General features: G+C 45.1%; 1 protein-coding gene and 1 pseudogene across 2 annotated transcripts in view; one reads left to right on the forward strand and one right to left on the reverse strand.

The window, feature by feature from the left end:
• The window catches only part of EIF2AK3 (eukaryotic translation initiation factor 2 alpha kinase 3), a 68,158-nt gene extending 66,697 nt beyond the window's left edge, over positions 1-1,461 (reverse strand). Inside the window, exon 1 of one of the 2 annotated variants that reach the window (XM_053890932.1) lies at positions 920-1,461. In XM_053890932.1, the coding sequence (XP_053746907.1) occupies positions 920-1,431 (512 nt within the window). In that variant the 5' untranslated portion in view covers positions 1,432-1,461. The remainder of the gene's footprint in view (positions 1-919) is intronic. The other variant, XM_053890931.1, reaches the window with a different exon arrangement.
• A 391-nt stretch (positions 1,462-1,852) lies between these two features.
• Positions 1,853-12,241, forward strand: LOC109254731 (eukaryotic translation initiation factor 4B-like; annotated as a pseudogene).
• The last annotated feature ends 4,172 nt before the right edge of the window (positions 12,242-16,413 follow it).

The raw sequence follows: 16,413 nt of genomic DNA on the forward strand, positions 1-16,413 counted from the left end.
CCTTCTATCACTCGGTTTGTTAGAGGGGACATCACTTTTTCCCCCACTTGTGCTGACATTAGCTGCCTGCAAAATACTTTACTATTAAAATGTCTTACATTTGTGTACAGTCGTTGAAAAGTGTTTAAAAAGATGTAGCCTAACGTAACATTTTTAAGGAGGCTAAGCAAATCAACCAAGACCGTATCTTAAATGTTTACATCTCTTAAACCCTCTAAATATCAAAGAACTGCCAAAATTCAAGACCTACCCACAGCTCTTAAACTTTGGTGTGTACAAGAGTTGCCTGGAGTGCTTGTTAAACCTGCAGATTCCAGGTTCTTAGCCCAAGAAAGTCTAATTTGGCACAACTGGGGTGGGGCCTAAAAATCTGTACAGTTAAGCAGCATCCCAGGTGATCTGATGCAGATGTTCTGCAGATCTCAATTAGAGCAACACTAACCTCACCCCTGGTCCAGGGGCCAGCCACTACAGGGGTGTGTTTAAAGGGAATTACAGAAACCTCTTTGTAAAGTCCTTTCCCCGAACAGCTATCACCCCAGCAGGGATACTGGGGTGATCCACAGAAGACAAAAAAGGGGAGGGAGTCCCTGCAACATGAATCAAGTTCGAAAACAATGAAAGAGGGAGAGTGCTGTTTCTTTCCCACCTTTGCGCTCCATTCCCTGAGCATCCCCCAGACACCTTCGAGGATGCTGCATTTGCCCGCAAGCGAGGACGGGGGAGAGGCCAGTCGCTGGCCTGGGGGATGGGAACGTGGCTCTGCGCTCACCCCTCCCCCCCGGGTCACCGCACGTCTCCGTGTGCTAGAGGCCACTGCCGAGGGGGAAACCACGGACCCCATAGCCTCCGCGAAGCGCATGCGTAAACAAGTGGACTCCCGGGTCGCCGGCCGGGGCGCTCAGCCCGCGCCGCTCACCTGCCTCGCGGCTGTAGCTCGGCCTCGTCGTCGGGATCCGGCTCCCGCGGCTCCTGCTCGACCGCGGCCGCCGGCACTGCCTCGGCGTCCTCCACCGTCACCTCGGCCGCAGCCACGGCCCCCGCAGCCGGCACCCGCGCTGCTGAAGTGGGAGCGGCCGCGGCGCCCAGGCCGAACGCCGCCTCCACCTTCGGCGCGGGGAGGTCGGGGGCGCGCCCTGCGGTCACCGTGCCAGCCGCGAGCCCCAGCAGCAGCTGCAGCAGCAGCAGCGCCCGCACGAGCGGCCCCGGGCGGGTGGCGCGCTCCATCAGCGTCCCACCCCGCGCGGGGACATGGAGGTGCAGCCGCCGGCGCCTGCTTCTCCCGCTGCTAAAAGCCCCTGACCAGGACGAGGACTCACTAGGGACCCCCGCCGCCTCCCCGACCGTCTGGGCTGCCGAGTGGAGCTGGCCCGGCCACGTCTTAGCCCGGCCTCCGCCACCGCCACCCGAGTGACAACCTCCCTCAGTCATCGCCCATTGAACAAACTTTCAGCGCGTCTCTTCTCTGATTGGCTGCGGCCACCGCCACTCTGGAGACCTAGGTTGGTCCTGTTGGAGAAGGTGGGCTTTTCCCGGATGTCAACATCACGCCTACCAATCAAATCGTATTGCCGTCTTCCGGCGCCCGGCCCACTCCCGGACGCGGTTACCAATGAGAAACGGCCCTTCCCGCAATCTTCTTACCTGATTGGTAGGCCTCTCAGTACCCGGAATACATTTCCCCGGAGCAGATTGGCCATCGCTGTGGTTGGCCTTGCCCCTCAAAATGAGGCGCTAGAGCAGACTTGAAGATCATTGGTAGAAGTGGATGCTCCTCAAAGGTCTGAGATAACTTCTTCTTGATTGGTTGGAAGCGGCACTTAATACGTGGCGGATTCTGACTGTGGAGAGGATGGTCCCAAGTGAAAGGAAGAGTGGGAAGCGAGTCCCTGGTGGCCGGGAGGCGGCCGACCTTAAAGGAGCTGCCACTGTGGCTCTTCTAAAGCCTGGTCTGTTTGGAAAAGCAAAAGCGAAGTAGGGAAAATGAGTGGCGGTACAAGACGTGTGGTCCCCAGAAGTGGAAGGGGCAGGACGGGCTCAGCAGAGTATCCTGCTTGTGGTCGTGATGGTGCTGAGAATTACTGCCTGCTAGAGATGCCGGCCTATAGAGGATCCAGTCTCCCTGACACGCCCCCTTCCCTGTTATAAAGGAGAAGGAGTCCAGGCCCTATGCGTCGACTAATTTCTCTAAAGTCACACACCTACTACTTGCGAAACGATGACTTTAATCCAAGCCTTCTGGCCCTGGTCTGGCATGCTTTGTACCTCGCTTATAGGGCTCTGACGAAGAAAGATAAGACTGCAAAAGGTCAAACTGGAGAAAATTTGAATGTTCATCTCAGGCGATGGACCTTTTCATACGGCAGTTAAAGAGACCCTGAAAATTTTTGAGCAGATTGATGAAACGGTAAGATGCGTCCATCAGCAGTGTATTCAAAAGAATAACATCAAAGATGAGGAAGGTAGCTGGGAGGCTGTAGCTGGGAGGCTGTTGCCTCATCAAAACTCTGAAGTTTTTTTGAAAAATATTGGCATACAAACATTCTCTAATTTCTTCCGTCCTAAAGCAAAACAAACAAAAAACCCCACTTCCTCTTCCACCTCCTGCCGCACTTCCTTGCTCTTCAATACAGCAAAACTCTCCAGCATTCTAAACATCTTGTCTTCAATTCTTCTCTTCCTCCCAAACACACTACAGTCAGGCTTTCAAGCTCAAGTCCACCAAAACTGCTCTCACTGAAGCCATCATTGCTAACTTAAAAGGACAACTCTGTCTTCATCTCATCATCTGTATTTAACCCAGTAACTCAGTGTTTCCTGTGTAAAACACTTTTCACTGGTTTTCCTGCCCCACAGGCCAGGTTATGACCCTCATTAGGCCTCATTTTATCTGAATCACCTCATTAAAGGCCGTATCTCCAAATACAGTTACGTTCAGAGGTACTGGGGGCAAGGGCATCATAGGAATTTGGAAATGGGGGAAGGTACACACTTCAGCCCCTAACACTTGGATGCTCAAAAGACTTGTTCCTTCACTTCTTTCCAGGCTCTGTTACCTTGCCAGTGAAGCCTCTCTGGACCACCCTTTTAAATATTGAAACCCCTCCCACAGGTCACTTCCTAAACTCCTCCCCTGATTTATTTCTCTCCTTAGACCTTAAATACTGTCATTTTTTTTTTAATTTATTTATTTTTGAGAGAGACAGAGACAGCATGGGTGGTTGAGGGGCAGAGAGAGAGAGGGAGAGAGAGAATCCCAAGCAGGCTTCATGCCATCAGCACAGAGCCCGATGTGGGGCTCGAACTCATGAAACTGAGAGATCATGACCTGAGTGGGAACAAAGAGTTGGACACTTAACTGACTGAGCCACCCAGGCACCCCAGGACTATCATTGATATATCTGTTTTGCTTATCATCTGTCTCCTTCCACTTCTCTGTAAGTTCTAATGAGGATTTGCTCTTTGATATATTCCTAAATAGAGCCTAAAACAATGCAAGGTGTTTAGTAAATGTTTAAAAAATATTTATTGAATGAATGAATGAATTCATTCAATAGAAGGGAAAGAAACAAATGGACAGGAAGAGATTGTAGTTGCTGTAGATAGAAGGGAGTCATTAAGGAAGCAAGATCCCAGAGTATCAGGGGAAGCAAAGGTATGCCTTCCATGGTGAAAGGTGAAGAAATACCCCTAAAGAATAACTTATTTTGAAAAAAGAAAATACATGAGAGAGTTCAAACTAGCTGACCATGGTTTATTCAACAAAACAGGAAATAAAATCTCTTGCCAAAGTGAGGAAGGTGTGAAAAAATTAACTTGAGATGAAAAATGATTGTTGACTACTTGTAATGGCCCATTTGAAATTAGCTAGTGTATATATGTTAGTGAACCTTATCTTCATGGTTTTTTAACTTTTTCAAAAAATGATCATGGCACGAACAGCAATCCAAGCTAATGAGTTAGGAGTCTGCTTGCCACCTGCAATTGATGTGGAAGTTTTGTTCCTTCACTTCTTCATTACTATTCAGGGAGTACCATGGGAGTAAGGGTGTGAGCAAAATAGGCATGGTCCCTGCCCTTCTGAAGCTTAATATTTATCTGGTTAGGGAGACAGCCACTATTTTAATAATCACACATATATTTATATGATGAAAACAAGATAAGTGCCAAGATGAAAAGGCACAGACAGAAGAGCACAGTGGTGGAAAATGCCAGGAAGGAGGGTCAAGCTTTATACTCAGAAAAAAAAAAAAAAAAAACAAAACCATGCAAATATTTCCATTTTGGAAAAAGAAGAGTCATGATCATGAGTCATGGTCAGCTGACTAGGAAAATCACTTGAAGGAGGGAAGAGAATAGCTGCCAGTTGGGGGACAGCATGGAGAGTCATGGTAGCTGCCTGGGAACCTTGGCCTATAAGTGTGAGTTCCTCAGGGAAGTGTAAGAATATTTGGGACCAGGAAGGATAGCTGATCAATAAGTCTGAGCCACAAAAGGAAGCTGGTGTGCTTAAGTATCATAGCCTGGGGTTGCCCAGTTTAGAATTGACATTCTAAAACTGAGCATGGTCCAGAAGGTGAGCAAGGCAGGCCAGCGATTTAGAATCCGAGGCTCAGTCTGTTAGCAGAGAAGCCTGTATCTGGTGCTGCCTGAATTTGCCCTCTGTCCAGAGCTTTCCTAAAAGCCCCACTGAGGGACTTCTGCTTACCTTTCCCAGGCCAGGACCATGTCAAATCGTCATCTGGAGCCACAAAGGAATCCTACTGGCACTCTGAACAAAACTGGGGTTCTGCTAGTGAGGATGAAGGAGAGAATTGGTAACCCACTTCATCAAAGTATAATATGTGTACCTATGGAAAGTGCCTGCTTGGGTAAGTTTCAACAGGTGTATACGCCAGTCAAGATAACCGAACATTCCCACCTTGCCTGAGAACTTCTTTGTGTCTCCTCACAGGGTCCTTCTTCCACCCCAGGCTGCAGGTAATCAATGATCTGTCTTCTGTCACAGTAGACTTTCTACAATTTTTAATGTAATTGTACAGTATATACTCTTTTTGTGTCTGGCTTCTTTCACTCAGCATAATGTTTTAAAAGTCAGGCATGCTCTTGCATGTAGCAACATTGTATTCATTTTTACTGCTGAGTAGTATTCCATTGCATATTGTTGTAACATTGGGAGATTTCCAATTTGGGGCTACTGAAAATAAAACTGCTATGAACATGCATGTAGAAGTCTCTGTGTACATAGGTGTAGTTTTTATTTCTCTTTAGTAAATGCCTAGAAATGGAATATTGGCTCATGTCGTTGATGTATGTGAAGTTGGTAAGAATCTGCCAAACAGTATTCGTGCTCTGGCTAGATCAGTCAATCCCCGAGTGAAGGATGTGAGAGCAGAAATTTTTGTTTTAAGCCATTGCATTTTGGGATGGTTTCTTACACAGCATTATTATGGCAATAGTCAACTGATATGGCACTGTGTAGTTCACTGTGTGGCAAACTCTGTTGGGTGCCTACCCATATAAATTCTTCTCTTTGCAAATGCTTTGACTAGCAATTTCACTAGAGAAGATGTGTCAATGTCCAGGGCTGCCTGGGTGGCTCAGTTGGTTAAGCGACCGACTCTTGGTTTCTGCTCATGATTCATGAGATCTAGCCCAGCGTCGGACTCTGTGCTGACAATGCAGAGTCTGCTTGGGATTCTCTCCCCCCCTTTCTCTCTGCTCCTCTCCCGCTCTCACTCTCTCTCAAAATAAACAAATAAACTTAAAAGCAAAGAAGATATGTAAATGTCCAATAAGCCAAACTGTGTTCCACCATGGTTTCACTCTATACTCCTACCGGTGGCATACGAGACTCCCAAGTTGTTCCATACCCTTAACAACACTTGATGTTGTCAGTCTTTTAATTTTTGCTTTTCTTGTGAGTATGCTGTGATATTTCATTGTGTTTTTGGTTTGCATTTCCCTGATGACTAATGATTTTGAGCGTCTTTTGATTTTGTGCTTGTGAAACATTTATACTCATGTGGAACTCATGCCCTTCACCTGGGGGTTTGATCTAGCCAGAACACATTTTTCTTCTGGCCATGGCAGAAACACAAGAAGGATGAATGGACATTACAGGGCCTCTTAAAACTGGAGTCAGGGGGCACTTTGGTGGCTCAGTTTGTTGAGTGTCCAACGTTTGATTTTGGCTCAGGTCATGATCTCAGGGTTTGTGGGTTCGAGACCCACCTCAAGCTCTGTGCTGTGTCAGAATTCTCTCTCTCTCTCTCTGTCTCTGCCCCAACCCCACTCATGCTTTCTCTCTCTCAAAATAAATAAGTGAACTTAAAAAAAAACAAAAAAAACTGGAGTCAGAACTACAGTACTGTTGGGCACATGGGTGGCTTAGTTGGTTGAATACACAACTCTTGATTTCAACTCAGGTTATAATCCCAGGGTCATGGGATGGAGTCCTACATTAGGCTCCACACTGAGCATGGAGCCTGCGTGGGATTCTCTCTCTCTCTCTCTCTCTCTCTCTCTCTCTCTCTCCCTCTCCCTCTGCCCTTCTCCCCTGTTTGCATTCTCCCCCCCCCCCCCCCCCCCCCCCCGCACAAAACAAAAAATAGGACTGCAGTACTGGCACTTCCACTCGCATTCCATTGGCTAAGGCAAGCATATGGCCAGGCCCAGTATCAATGAGGCAGGAAAATATGCCTCTTGTGAGAGAAACTGCAAAGTCACTGACAAAGGGCATGGGTACAAGATTTCAGAGAGCAAAAATCCAATCTACCACAAGTGCTGTACATGAGAGTCATCGATTAGATCTGTGCCTGAATCTAGCATGAACAGTTGCTTCAAAGCAATACACACAATGTAGATATCACTCCGTATCTATTAGGAAAAATACTATTTGGAAAAAAAGTATCAAGTGCTGGTGATGGTGTAGAGGAACTGGAGCCCTCATCTCTGCTGGTCTGAAGGCAAAAATGGTAAACTGTTTTGGAAACACTTTGGCCACTTTTTATACAATTAGACATACACTCACCAAAAGACTTAAGGGTCCATTCCTAGGTTTTTACCCAAGAGAAATGAAAACATTTGTTCACACAAAGACCTCTATGTGAATGTTTAGCCGGGTTCCTCATTAATTTCCCAAACTGGAAACACTGAAAGTGTCTATCAACTAGTGAATGGATAAACAAGTTGCAGTTCCCGCCTTGTGATGAAATGCCACTTAGCAGTAAAGAAGAACACCACACATGTATATTTCAGACCTCTGCTTTTATATGTCTGCTAACATCCCTGGAGCCAAAGTATGCCACACTGCCAAGTGCAAAGTCAAAGGGCAGAGAAGCAGCATAGCCATATACCAAGAGGCCACCACTGGAGTGGAGATGTGTATTAGTACCGCAAGGCAGAGAAGATTTGTGACCGTGCTTTATTCTACCACACCCACCATGAATTCCCTTATCTGAGTGACTGAGTCTAAAGAAATGCGTTGAGGCTTTCAGCGGGATAGTAACTGATAATTATCAACTCCTGAATTTACACAGTTCAGTCCAGTCCTGGACAGATATAAACGATTGTTTCTGGTCCCCTTGGAGATCTTTCCAAAAGTGGGATCTGCAGGCATGTGCACATAAACGCAGAAACAAATCCCTACGTATATACCCACACATGCAAATGTATATGGGCTGTGTGTGTGTATATATGTCCAGTGTCCAGTTATACATGCCTGTCCTCTAAAAACAGGTGAGTCTCAGATTTTCAGAGGCTAAACTCTTAAGGAGAAAAAGGAGGGGCGCCTGAGTGGCTTAGTCGGTAAAGCGTCAAACTCTTGACTTTGGCTTCAGGTCATGATCTCATGGTTTGTGGGATCCAGTCCCACGTTGGGCTCCATGCTGACAGTGCAGAGCCTGTTTGGAATTCTCTCTGAGCTGAATTCAAGAGGCAGACACTTAACCACCTGAGCCACCCAGGCACCCCGCATTTGTGTTTATTGAATTGGCACCAAATAATACTATTTTAATAGTTATAAGCAACAGAGAAAAAGTAAGTTGCATTTATATATATATATATATATATATATATATATATATATATATATGATTCATTCCTGTCAAATAAAACCCAAAAAAACATAGTATCCTCTAAAAGCAAGTGTTCTACATGGTTCAAATAAAGAAAAATGATGGGAGAATCAAATCCTCATACCACATATAATTTTATGAGTGGGCCAGACTGAAAACTGTATCTTAGCTATCAGTATTTGGTCAAATGCTTCCAGCTCTGATCTAAGAGCTGGTTTTAGACCACATCTCTCACTGAGAATGATGGTAAATTAGATTAAAAAAAAACAAAACAAAACAAAACAAAAAAAAACCTTTGAAGGTATCAGAAAGCAACCAAGGCATCTAGGACTCAAAGGGCTAAGAATAGGAAAGAAAGAAAATATGAGATCAGAGGAGTGACATTCTCCATCATTCCCCCCTGAGACATTTGCTGAAATTATAAGCAAAAAGTGCAGGACCTAGACTCAAGCAGAGAGGCACATCTTAGGGAGCTTTTAGGAGTCTCAAGGCAGAACACAACGTGGAGTTCAGGGCTAACAAGAGAGCCAGGACTGGAAGGGCTCAGATTTCAGAGAAAAGAGAATTATTGAAAAGTGAGTTAATATTCCACCCCCTTTTCCCACCAAGGCACTTGCTGGTTCCTTAGCCATGCACCATGCAGGTAAGGTATCAAAAGCCTGAGCAGAAAGAAGGAGATAATAGGCTGACAAGTGAAATGGTCTCATCAGGCTTAGGGAGTCAAAAAACAGAAGCCAAGGCCCAGCAAGAAGTGGGAAATCTGAAAAACACCTCCAGCAGAGACTCTGGACAGTCTGCAGATGGAAATAAAGATAAAGTGGAAATAACTTGCCTTTAAAAAGTAGCCTCAAAATACTATATACCCTTATTGGATTAGGGTGACCTGCCCCTATTCTTTCTGCCAGGAGAAAGTTAAATGATCTTTGGAGAAGGAAAACATATAGAGCTCCTACAATTATTCATACACAGTGGTTAGCATTTGAACAAAAAAAATCTATCAGCTATGAAAATAATTATGATTAATATCCTACATGCTGTTGTTTCCTCCATGTCATTTCATGGTTCGATAAATAGTTCGTTTCTTTTTTCGTGCTGAATAATATTCCATTGTCTGGATGGACCACAGTTTATTTATCCATTCACCTACCAAAGGACGTCTTGGTTGCATGTAGGTTTTGGCAATCATTAACAAAGCTGCTGTTAACATCCATGTGCAAGTTCTTGTGTGGGCATAAGTTTTCAACTCCACTGGGTAAAAGGTAAGAGTTTATTTAGTTTTGTAAGAAACCAACAAACTGTCTTCCAAAGTGGCTGTACCGTTTTATATTCCCAACAGCAACGATTTAGAGTTTCTGTTGTTCTGCTTCCTCACCTTTGCCAGAATTTGGTATTGTCATTGTTTTGGATTTTAGCTGTTCTAATAGGTATATAATGGTATCTCATTTTAATTTGCGTTTCCCTAATGACACATAATTTGAGCACGTTTTTATATGCTTACTTTGCCATCTATATATCTTCTTTTTTTTTTATGTTTATTTATTTTTGAGAGAGAGCACAAGCGTGGGAGGTGCAGAGAGAAGGGGGACAGAGGATCCAAAAGCAGGATCCACACTGACAGCAGAGAGCCGATGCGAGGCTCCAACCCATGAACCGTGAGATCATGACCTGAGCCAAAGTTGGATACTCAGCCAACTGAGCCACCCAGGCGCCCCTGTATATCTTCTTTAGTGAGGTGTTTGTTCAGGTCTTTTGCCTATTTTTTTTATTGGGTTATTCTTTTTCTCTTTGTCGAGTTTAAGAGTTCTCTGTATATTTTGGATAACAGTCATTTCTTAGGTATATCTTTTGCAAGTGTTTTCTCCCAGCCTATGGTAATGACAAGTTTAAGGCACGAAAGATTACTAAAAAAGAAAGGGGGGCATTTCATAATCATAAATGGGCCAATCGCTCTCCCTCTCCCAATGTGACAGCCCCAGCAAAAAAAGAGTAAGAAGGGGAAGACTGTCTCCTTAACAGACTTTCTGGCCGAAGATGGGGAACTGGTGGAGGAAGCACCTATGTCCCCAGACCAGTCGGCTGGGCTGAGGAGACAGATAACCTGGAAGGAGATATTTCAACCACTCGACACAGTCATGATGACCATATGTATAGGATTCCTACAATTGACCATTCTATCTGCCCACTGCTCCAAGGGCTGCTCAGGAACCCAATATCAAGCAGGCCCATCTTCCCAAATTTCCACCTGCACTGTTTTTCTAGGGAACTTGCCCTGTGCTGTGACAGAAGACTCCATTAAGGAATTCTTTGGAGGATTCGATATCACTGCTGCTGTACCTTTACCATGTGAACCCAGCAACCCAGAGAGGTTCAGAGATTTTGGTTATGCTAAGTTTGAGAACCTGAGTTTGAATTCCTTGCTCAGTGCCCTGAGCCTCAAATGAAGAGTCTCTATGTAACAGGAGAATCTGAGGGGATGTTGCTGCTCAAATGCAGGCTAAAAACAGGAATGGCCATTTTTGGGGTGGAGACAGAAATCAGAATTCTGACAAAACAGATACACACTGGAGGGCCCATCTTGCAACAGACAGCTTTGATGACAATCTGCCTAGGAGAGGTGATGATAGCTTGGAGACAAATGTCAGGACCGTTATGATGCAGGCCAGTATTGTGATGGGCATTGGGATGTGGTACCGTCATGGCCCGCACCAGGATATGGATTGATATGGGGGCTGGCATCACTGTATCACTATGACGACGGAAGCACCGGAGACTATGACGGAAGCTATGATTCCAGGATAGGCAGGACAGAAGAGCATTTGGTAGTTGGTACCATAGGGATGATATCCACTGAGGAAGAAGGGACCGCTATGAAAACAGATATGACAGAGGAGATGATGGGTCATGGGGCTCCAGAGATTATTGCTCTCAGGATGGTTATAAGCATGATGCCTTTAGGCACACAGGTTCCCCCAACAATCTGAGTCAATGGCCGTGGGGTACTTCCAAGGAGGCTAATTCCTCTGCCAGCAGCACACAGTCCATTTGAACAGCCTATGGGATGGCAAAGCCTGTTGACATAGGCGCTAGAGAAGTGGAAGAGTGGCTACAGAAGGGGCAGGAGAGAGAAGGAACAGAGGAATGTCAGCTGGATGAAGCAAAACTAGAAGGTCAGCCTTAGGAGAGATTCCAAGATGGCAAGGTGAAGAAACTCAAGAAGGAACGGTTGAGGACAGGAAGTGAGTCATCATGGACTGGGAACTTAGCCCCATTTGGCAGACATGCACAAAGAACAGAGCATGAGAAGTCTCTAGAAAACAATCAAGAGGAAGATTGTCACTCTCCAACTTCGAAACCTCCCAAACCTGAACAGCCTCTGGAAGCAGAATGCTCCAGTGCAGTGAAGTTCTAGCCCTCCTGCTCCATCTCAGAGCTCAGATGCCGCAGCAATCCCCTACTGGGGGTGGGGGGTTCCTGCTCAACCATCTGAGAAAAGATCACCATGGAAGGATGAACTTGAAGCACGTGGGATGAATGTCCCAAAAGGTCAAAGTGGGAACTCCAGCTGTGGTTCAGGAGATGAGGGAAGAAAGACCACTGGAAGGAGTCACATAGGAAAGACGGCAAAATGGGTCAAGTTCCCCGATCTGCACCTGAGCCAAAGAAACTTGAAGAAAATCTGGCCTCCAAGTTCAGTTCTGCTGTCTCTGTTGTCTCTGTTGCTGCTGTCTCTGTTGATGGTGGAGATGAGAATGAGGGAGAACATTACACGGAATAGACCTCTACATTCTGTGCTTCCTCCTACCCTTTCTCCACCCTGGGACATTCAAGAACAAATCAAGCCTCTACCTAGAAAAGATAAAATAAAACTCACCATTTCCTGGGGAGAAAAGAAGGGGGATCAACTTACCAGGATGATTTCATATTCTGGGACTGGGGGATTTTTTGGGAGTTGGGACTTCCTGTTTTAACATAGAAAGTCCTGGGGTGCCTGGGTGACTTTGTTGGTTAAGCATCTGACTCTTGATCTTGGCTCAGATCATGATCTCACGATTCATGAGATCGAGCCCCACATTGGGCTCTGTGCTGACAGTGTGGAGCCTGCTTGGGATTCTCTCTTTCACCCTCTCTCTCTGCCCCTCCCCCACTTGCCTCCTCCCTCCCTCCCTCTCCCTCTCTCTCTCAGAACAAACATTTTTTTAAAAAATAATAAAATAAAGGGCACCTGGGTGGCTCAGTCAGTTAAGCGTTGACTTTGGCTCAGGTCATGATCTCATGGTTCATGGGTTTGAGCCCCACATCGGGCTCTATGCTGATGGCTCAGAGCCTGGAGCCTGCTTCAGATTCTGTGTCTCCCTCTCTCTCTGCCCCTCTCCTGCTCATGTTCTGTCTGTCTGTCTGTCTGTCTGTCTCTCTCTCTCTTTTTTTTTTTTTTAATTTTTTTTTTTTCAACGTTTTTTATTTATTTTTGGGACAGAGAGAGACAGAGCATGAACGGGGGAGGGGCAGAGAGAGAGGGAGACACAGAATCGGAAACAGGCTCCAGGCTCCGAGCCATCAGCCCAGAGCCTGACCGGGGCTCGAACTCACGGACTGCGAGATCGTGACCTGGCTGAAGTCGGACGCTTAACCGACTGCGCCACCCAGGCGCCCCTCTCTCTCTCTTAAAAATAAACATTACAATTTTTTAAAAAATAATAAAATAAAATAAAATAAAATAAAATAAAATAAAATAAAATAAAATAAAATAGAAAGTCCTGTGCAAACTGGGATATGTTGGTCACCTTTTATGGTGGCAAAAGACCAGGGAGCCTGGGTTCCAAGCTAAGCAAAGGCTTCCTTGCAGTCTCTGGTTTCCTCCGTCTTCCATGCTTACATCAATACAGCCTCAACTCCGCTCACCCTGCCTAGTAACCTGGCTTACAGCTCTGGTGCCTGCCTGCCCCTCCCTTCAATGGCCACACGGCCAGTACATCTACTGTCCTGGCAGCTGGACTCCATCTGTCTCTCAAGGGTTTTGTATTCAAAAGAGGGAGAAGGTACAGCCTTTTCCTGCTAAAAAAAAAAAAAGAAAAAAAAAAAGGAAAGGAAAGAAATATATGTATATATTTCTATGCCTCTATTTCTGTATCTCTATATCTCTGGAAGAAGAAAACTGGTCACAGTTTTTGTTTCTGGGAAAACAAACAAGGTGGCCAAGGCACAAGGGTAAGAGATTAGGAGGGAGGCTTTTCCCTTTTTTAGTAGCTTTATTGAGATATAATTCACATTCACCTATTCACCTATTTTAAGTGGACAATTCAGTATTTTCTAATTTTTGACAGATCTGTGCCACCAGGAAGGAGACTTTTTAAAAATATATTTATTTTGAGAGAGAGAGAGAGAGGGAGAGGGAGAGAGAATGAGTGGGGGAGGGGCAGAGGGAGAGAGAGAGAGAGAGAGAGAGAGAGAATCTTAAGCAGGCTCCACACCTAGGGCGGAGCCTGACACGGGGCTTTGATGCTTCCGGGATACATGCAATGAAAAGTCACATGGGGCGCAAGCCACACCCCAAACAGCAAGACCCCTCAGTGTTTTCATTGGTTGGGTAACTTTTGTTGCCAACCATCAGAGAACCGAGGGGAGCTCCTCCTATGACTGGGATCCAGTCTTCCCCCTCTTGCATCTCCAGGGACCTGCTTCTTTGCAGAGCACTGATTTCAGCATAGCACTAGATCAGGATTTTCAGTTACTTGTCACCAAGCATGGGTTCCTGGGATAGCACCGTGTACAAGGGGGTGATCATACATTTGGTCTCACAACTCCCTCCAACACGGCACAAGTTAGAACATCTTCAAAAAGGTGTTTATGTTTATCTTAAGTGTTCTTTCTAAATTCACTCTGATTTGCAACAGTGAATCTATGTTACCTGTGTATTTTTTAAGTTAAAAATAAGTTAAAATTTAAGGCCTCCTACAGGAAGCCTTCCTGACTCCTCCCTCATTTCCTCATGATAGTTTTGGTTCCTTTAGTTTCCATAAAATCCACCTCTAGCTCACCTCTAGCACAGAGCTTATTCTAAGGCATTTTAATCACCTGTTTAATTACCTAGGTCCCCTTTAGACTGTGATTTCCTTAGGGTAGGTGCTGTGCCTTTCATAACTGGGTCTCTAGGGTCTTGCATGGAGCCTGGTGCACTGAGCCTTCATCTTTCCACCTCCCCTAAAGTGTCCTGCTTTTCACACCCAGCTCTGTCAACAACTAACCTTACCACACCGATTCTCAAAGAACCCAAAGAAGACTTCTTCTCTTCAATCGGCTGGCATATCTTACTAAGCCCTGAGTACCCAACTGTATGCAGTAATATGAGAAAGTGAGGATTCCAGAGGGACTTGAACACACCCATCTTAGGAATGCTAGAAATTAAGGCAAGTCCCAGGCATGTTATTTAGGTGGGAACTATATTCATTCATATGTTCATACCTCTGGAATGAAAGTTAAAGGAAGGGAAGAGGGTGGTGAGTTAGGGGCTGGAACTAGATCTTGAGACAAGATAAAAATTGGAGGGAGGAAGGGCAGGGAAGGCACAAATCTCTGCTTTGGAAAACAAATTGTTGGAGGAGGGACAGAGCATCATACAAACACTGAACTTACACAAATTCAATTAGGTATACTTGGAAGAAAGGAAGGGAGGAAAAGGGAAAGAAGAAAAGGGGGAAAGGGTGGAAAAAAGATACAAGAGGAATAAATATTTAGATGATACAAGCTTTTATAATTTTTTTTAACATACCAGAGATCCTATATAACATTTCACACAGTTGTTTCTAAAGAGCTTGAGAAGGAAGACGTGACATCTATTTTCCAGTGGTGTGTAGGGATTCAGTTTTGACCACTTAGATTATTAGAAAAGGTTTTTTTTTAAAGTTTATTTATTTTGAGAGAGACAGAGCGCGAGTGGGGGAGGGGCAGAGAGGGAGAGAGAGAATCCCAAGCAGGTTCCATTTGCTCAGTCAGCACACAGAGCCCGATGTGGGGCTCTAATCCATGAAACCATGAGATCACGGGTTGAGCCGAAATCAAGAGTCGGTCACTTAACCGACCGAGCCACCCAGGCAGCCTGGGGATTATTAGGGGAGCTTTAAAAAACAAAACAAAACAAAACACAAATGCCTGCATCCCACCCGCAAAAATCTGATGTAATTAATTGGTCAGAGGTGCAGCCTGGGCTTCAGACTGGTTAAGAGCTCCCAAGTAATTTTCTTTTCCAATCTTAAAAATTGTGGTAAAATGCACAGAACATAAAATTTAACATCTTAACCATTTTTTTTTTAATTTTTTTTAACGTTTTATTTATTTCTGAGACAGAGAGAGACAGAGCATGAATGGGGGAGGGGCAGAGAGAGAGGGAGACACAGAATCGGGAGCAGGCTCCAGGCTCTGAGCCATCAGCACAGAGCCCGACGCGGGGCTCGAACTCACGGACCGTGAGATCGTGACCTGAGCTGAAGTCGGACGCTTAACCGACTGAGCCACCCAGGCGCCCCTTAACCATTTTTAAGGCTATAGTTCAGTGGGGTTTAAATATACTCATAGTATTAGGCAACCATCACCACCATCCATCTCCAAAACTCTTTTCATCTGTAAAACTAAAACTCTATACCCATGGAACAATAACTCGCACCCCTCACCTCAGCCCCAGGAAATCATCATTCTACTTTCTATCTATATGATTTTGGCTATTTAAGTACCTCATAGATGTGGAATCATACAGTACTTGTCTTTTGTGTCTGGCTTAGTTCAACTAGCATGATATCATCAAGGTTCATCCATGTTGTTAGCATGTGTCAGAATTCCCTTCCTTTTTAAAAAATTTTTTTTAAAAAATGTTTATTTATTTTTGAGACAGTGAGCAGGGGAGGGGCAGAGAGAGAGGGAGACACAGAATCCGAAGCAGGCTCCAGGCTCCGAGCTGTCAGCACAGAGTCCAACACGGGGCTCGAACTCACGTGCCACGAGATCATGACCTGAGCTGAAGTCGGACGCTTAACTGAGCCACCCAGGCACCCTGGAATCCCCTTCCTTTTTAAGGCTGAATAATACTCCACTGTATGTGTATAACACATTTTGCTTATCCATTTCACATTGTAACTATTGTGAATAATGCTTCTATGAACATGGGTGCACAGATATCTCTTTGAGACCCTGCTTTCAGTTCTTCTGTGTATATACCCAGAAGTGGAATTGCTGGATCATATGGTCATTCTATTTCTTTTCTTTTTTTTTTTTTTTGGTCATTCTATTTCAAGTGTTGGAGGAACCTCCACACTGTTTTCCATAACGGCAGCACCAATTTACATTT

The sequence above is a fragment of the Panthera pardus genome, unplaced genomic scaffold, assembly GCF_024362965.1.
Source record: "Panthera pardus isolate Hobbes unplaced genomic scaffold, ASM2436296v1 HiC_scaffold_26, whole genome shotgun sequence".
NCBI lineage: Eukaryota > Metazoa > Chordata > Mammalia > Carnivora > Felidae > Panthera > Panthera pardus.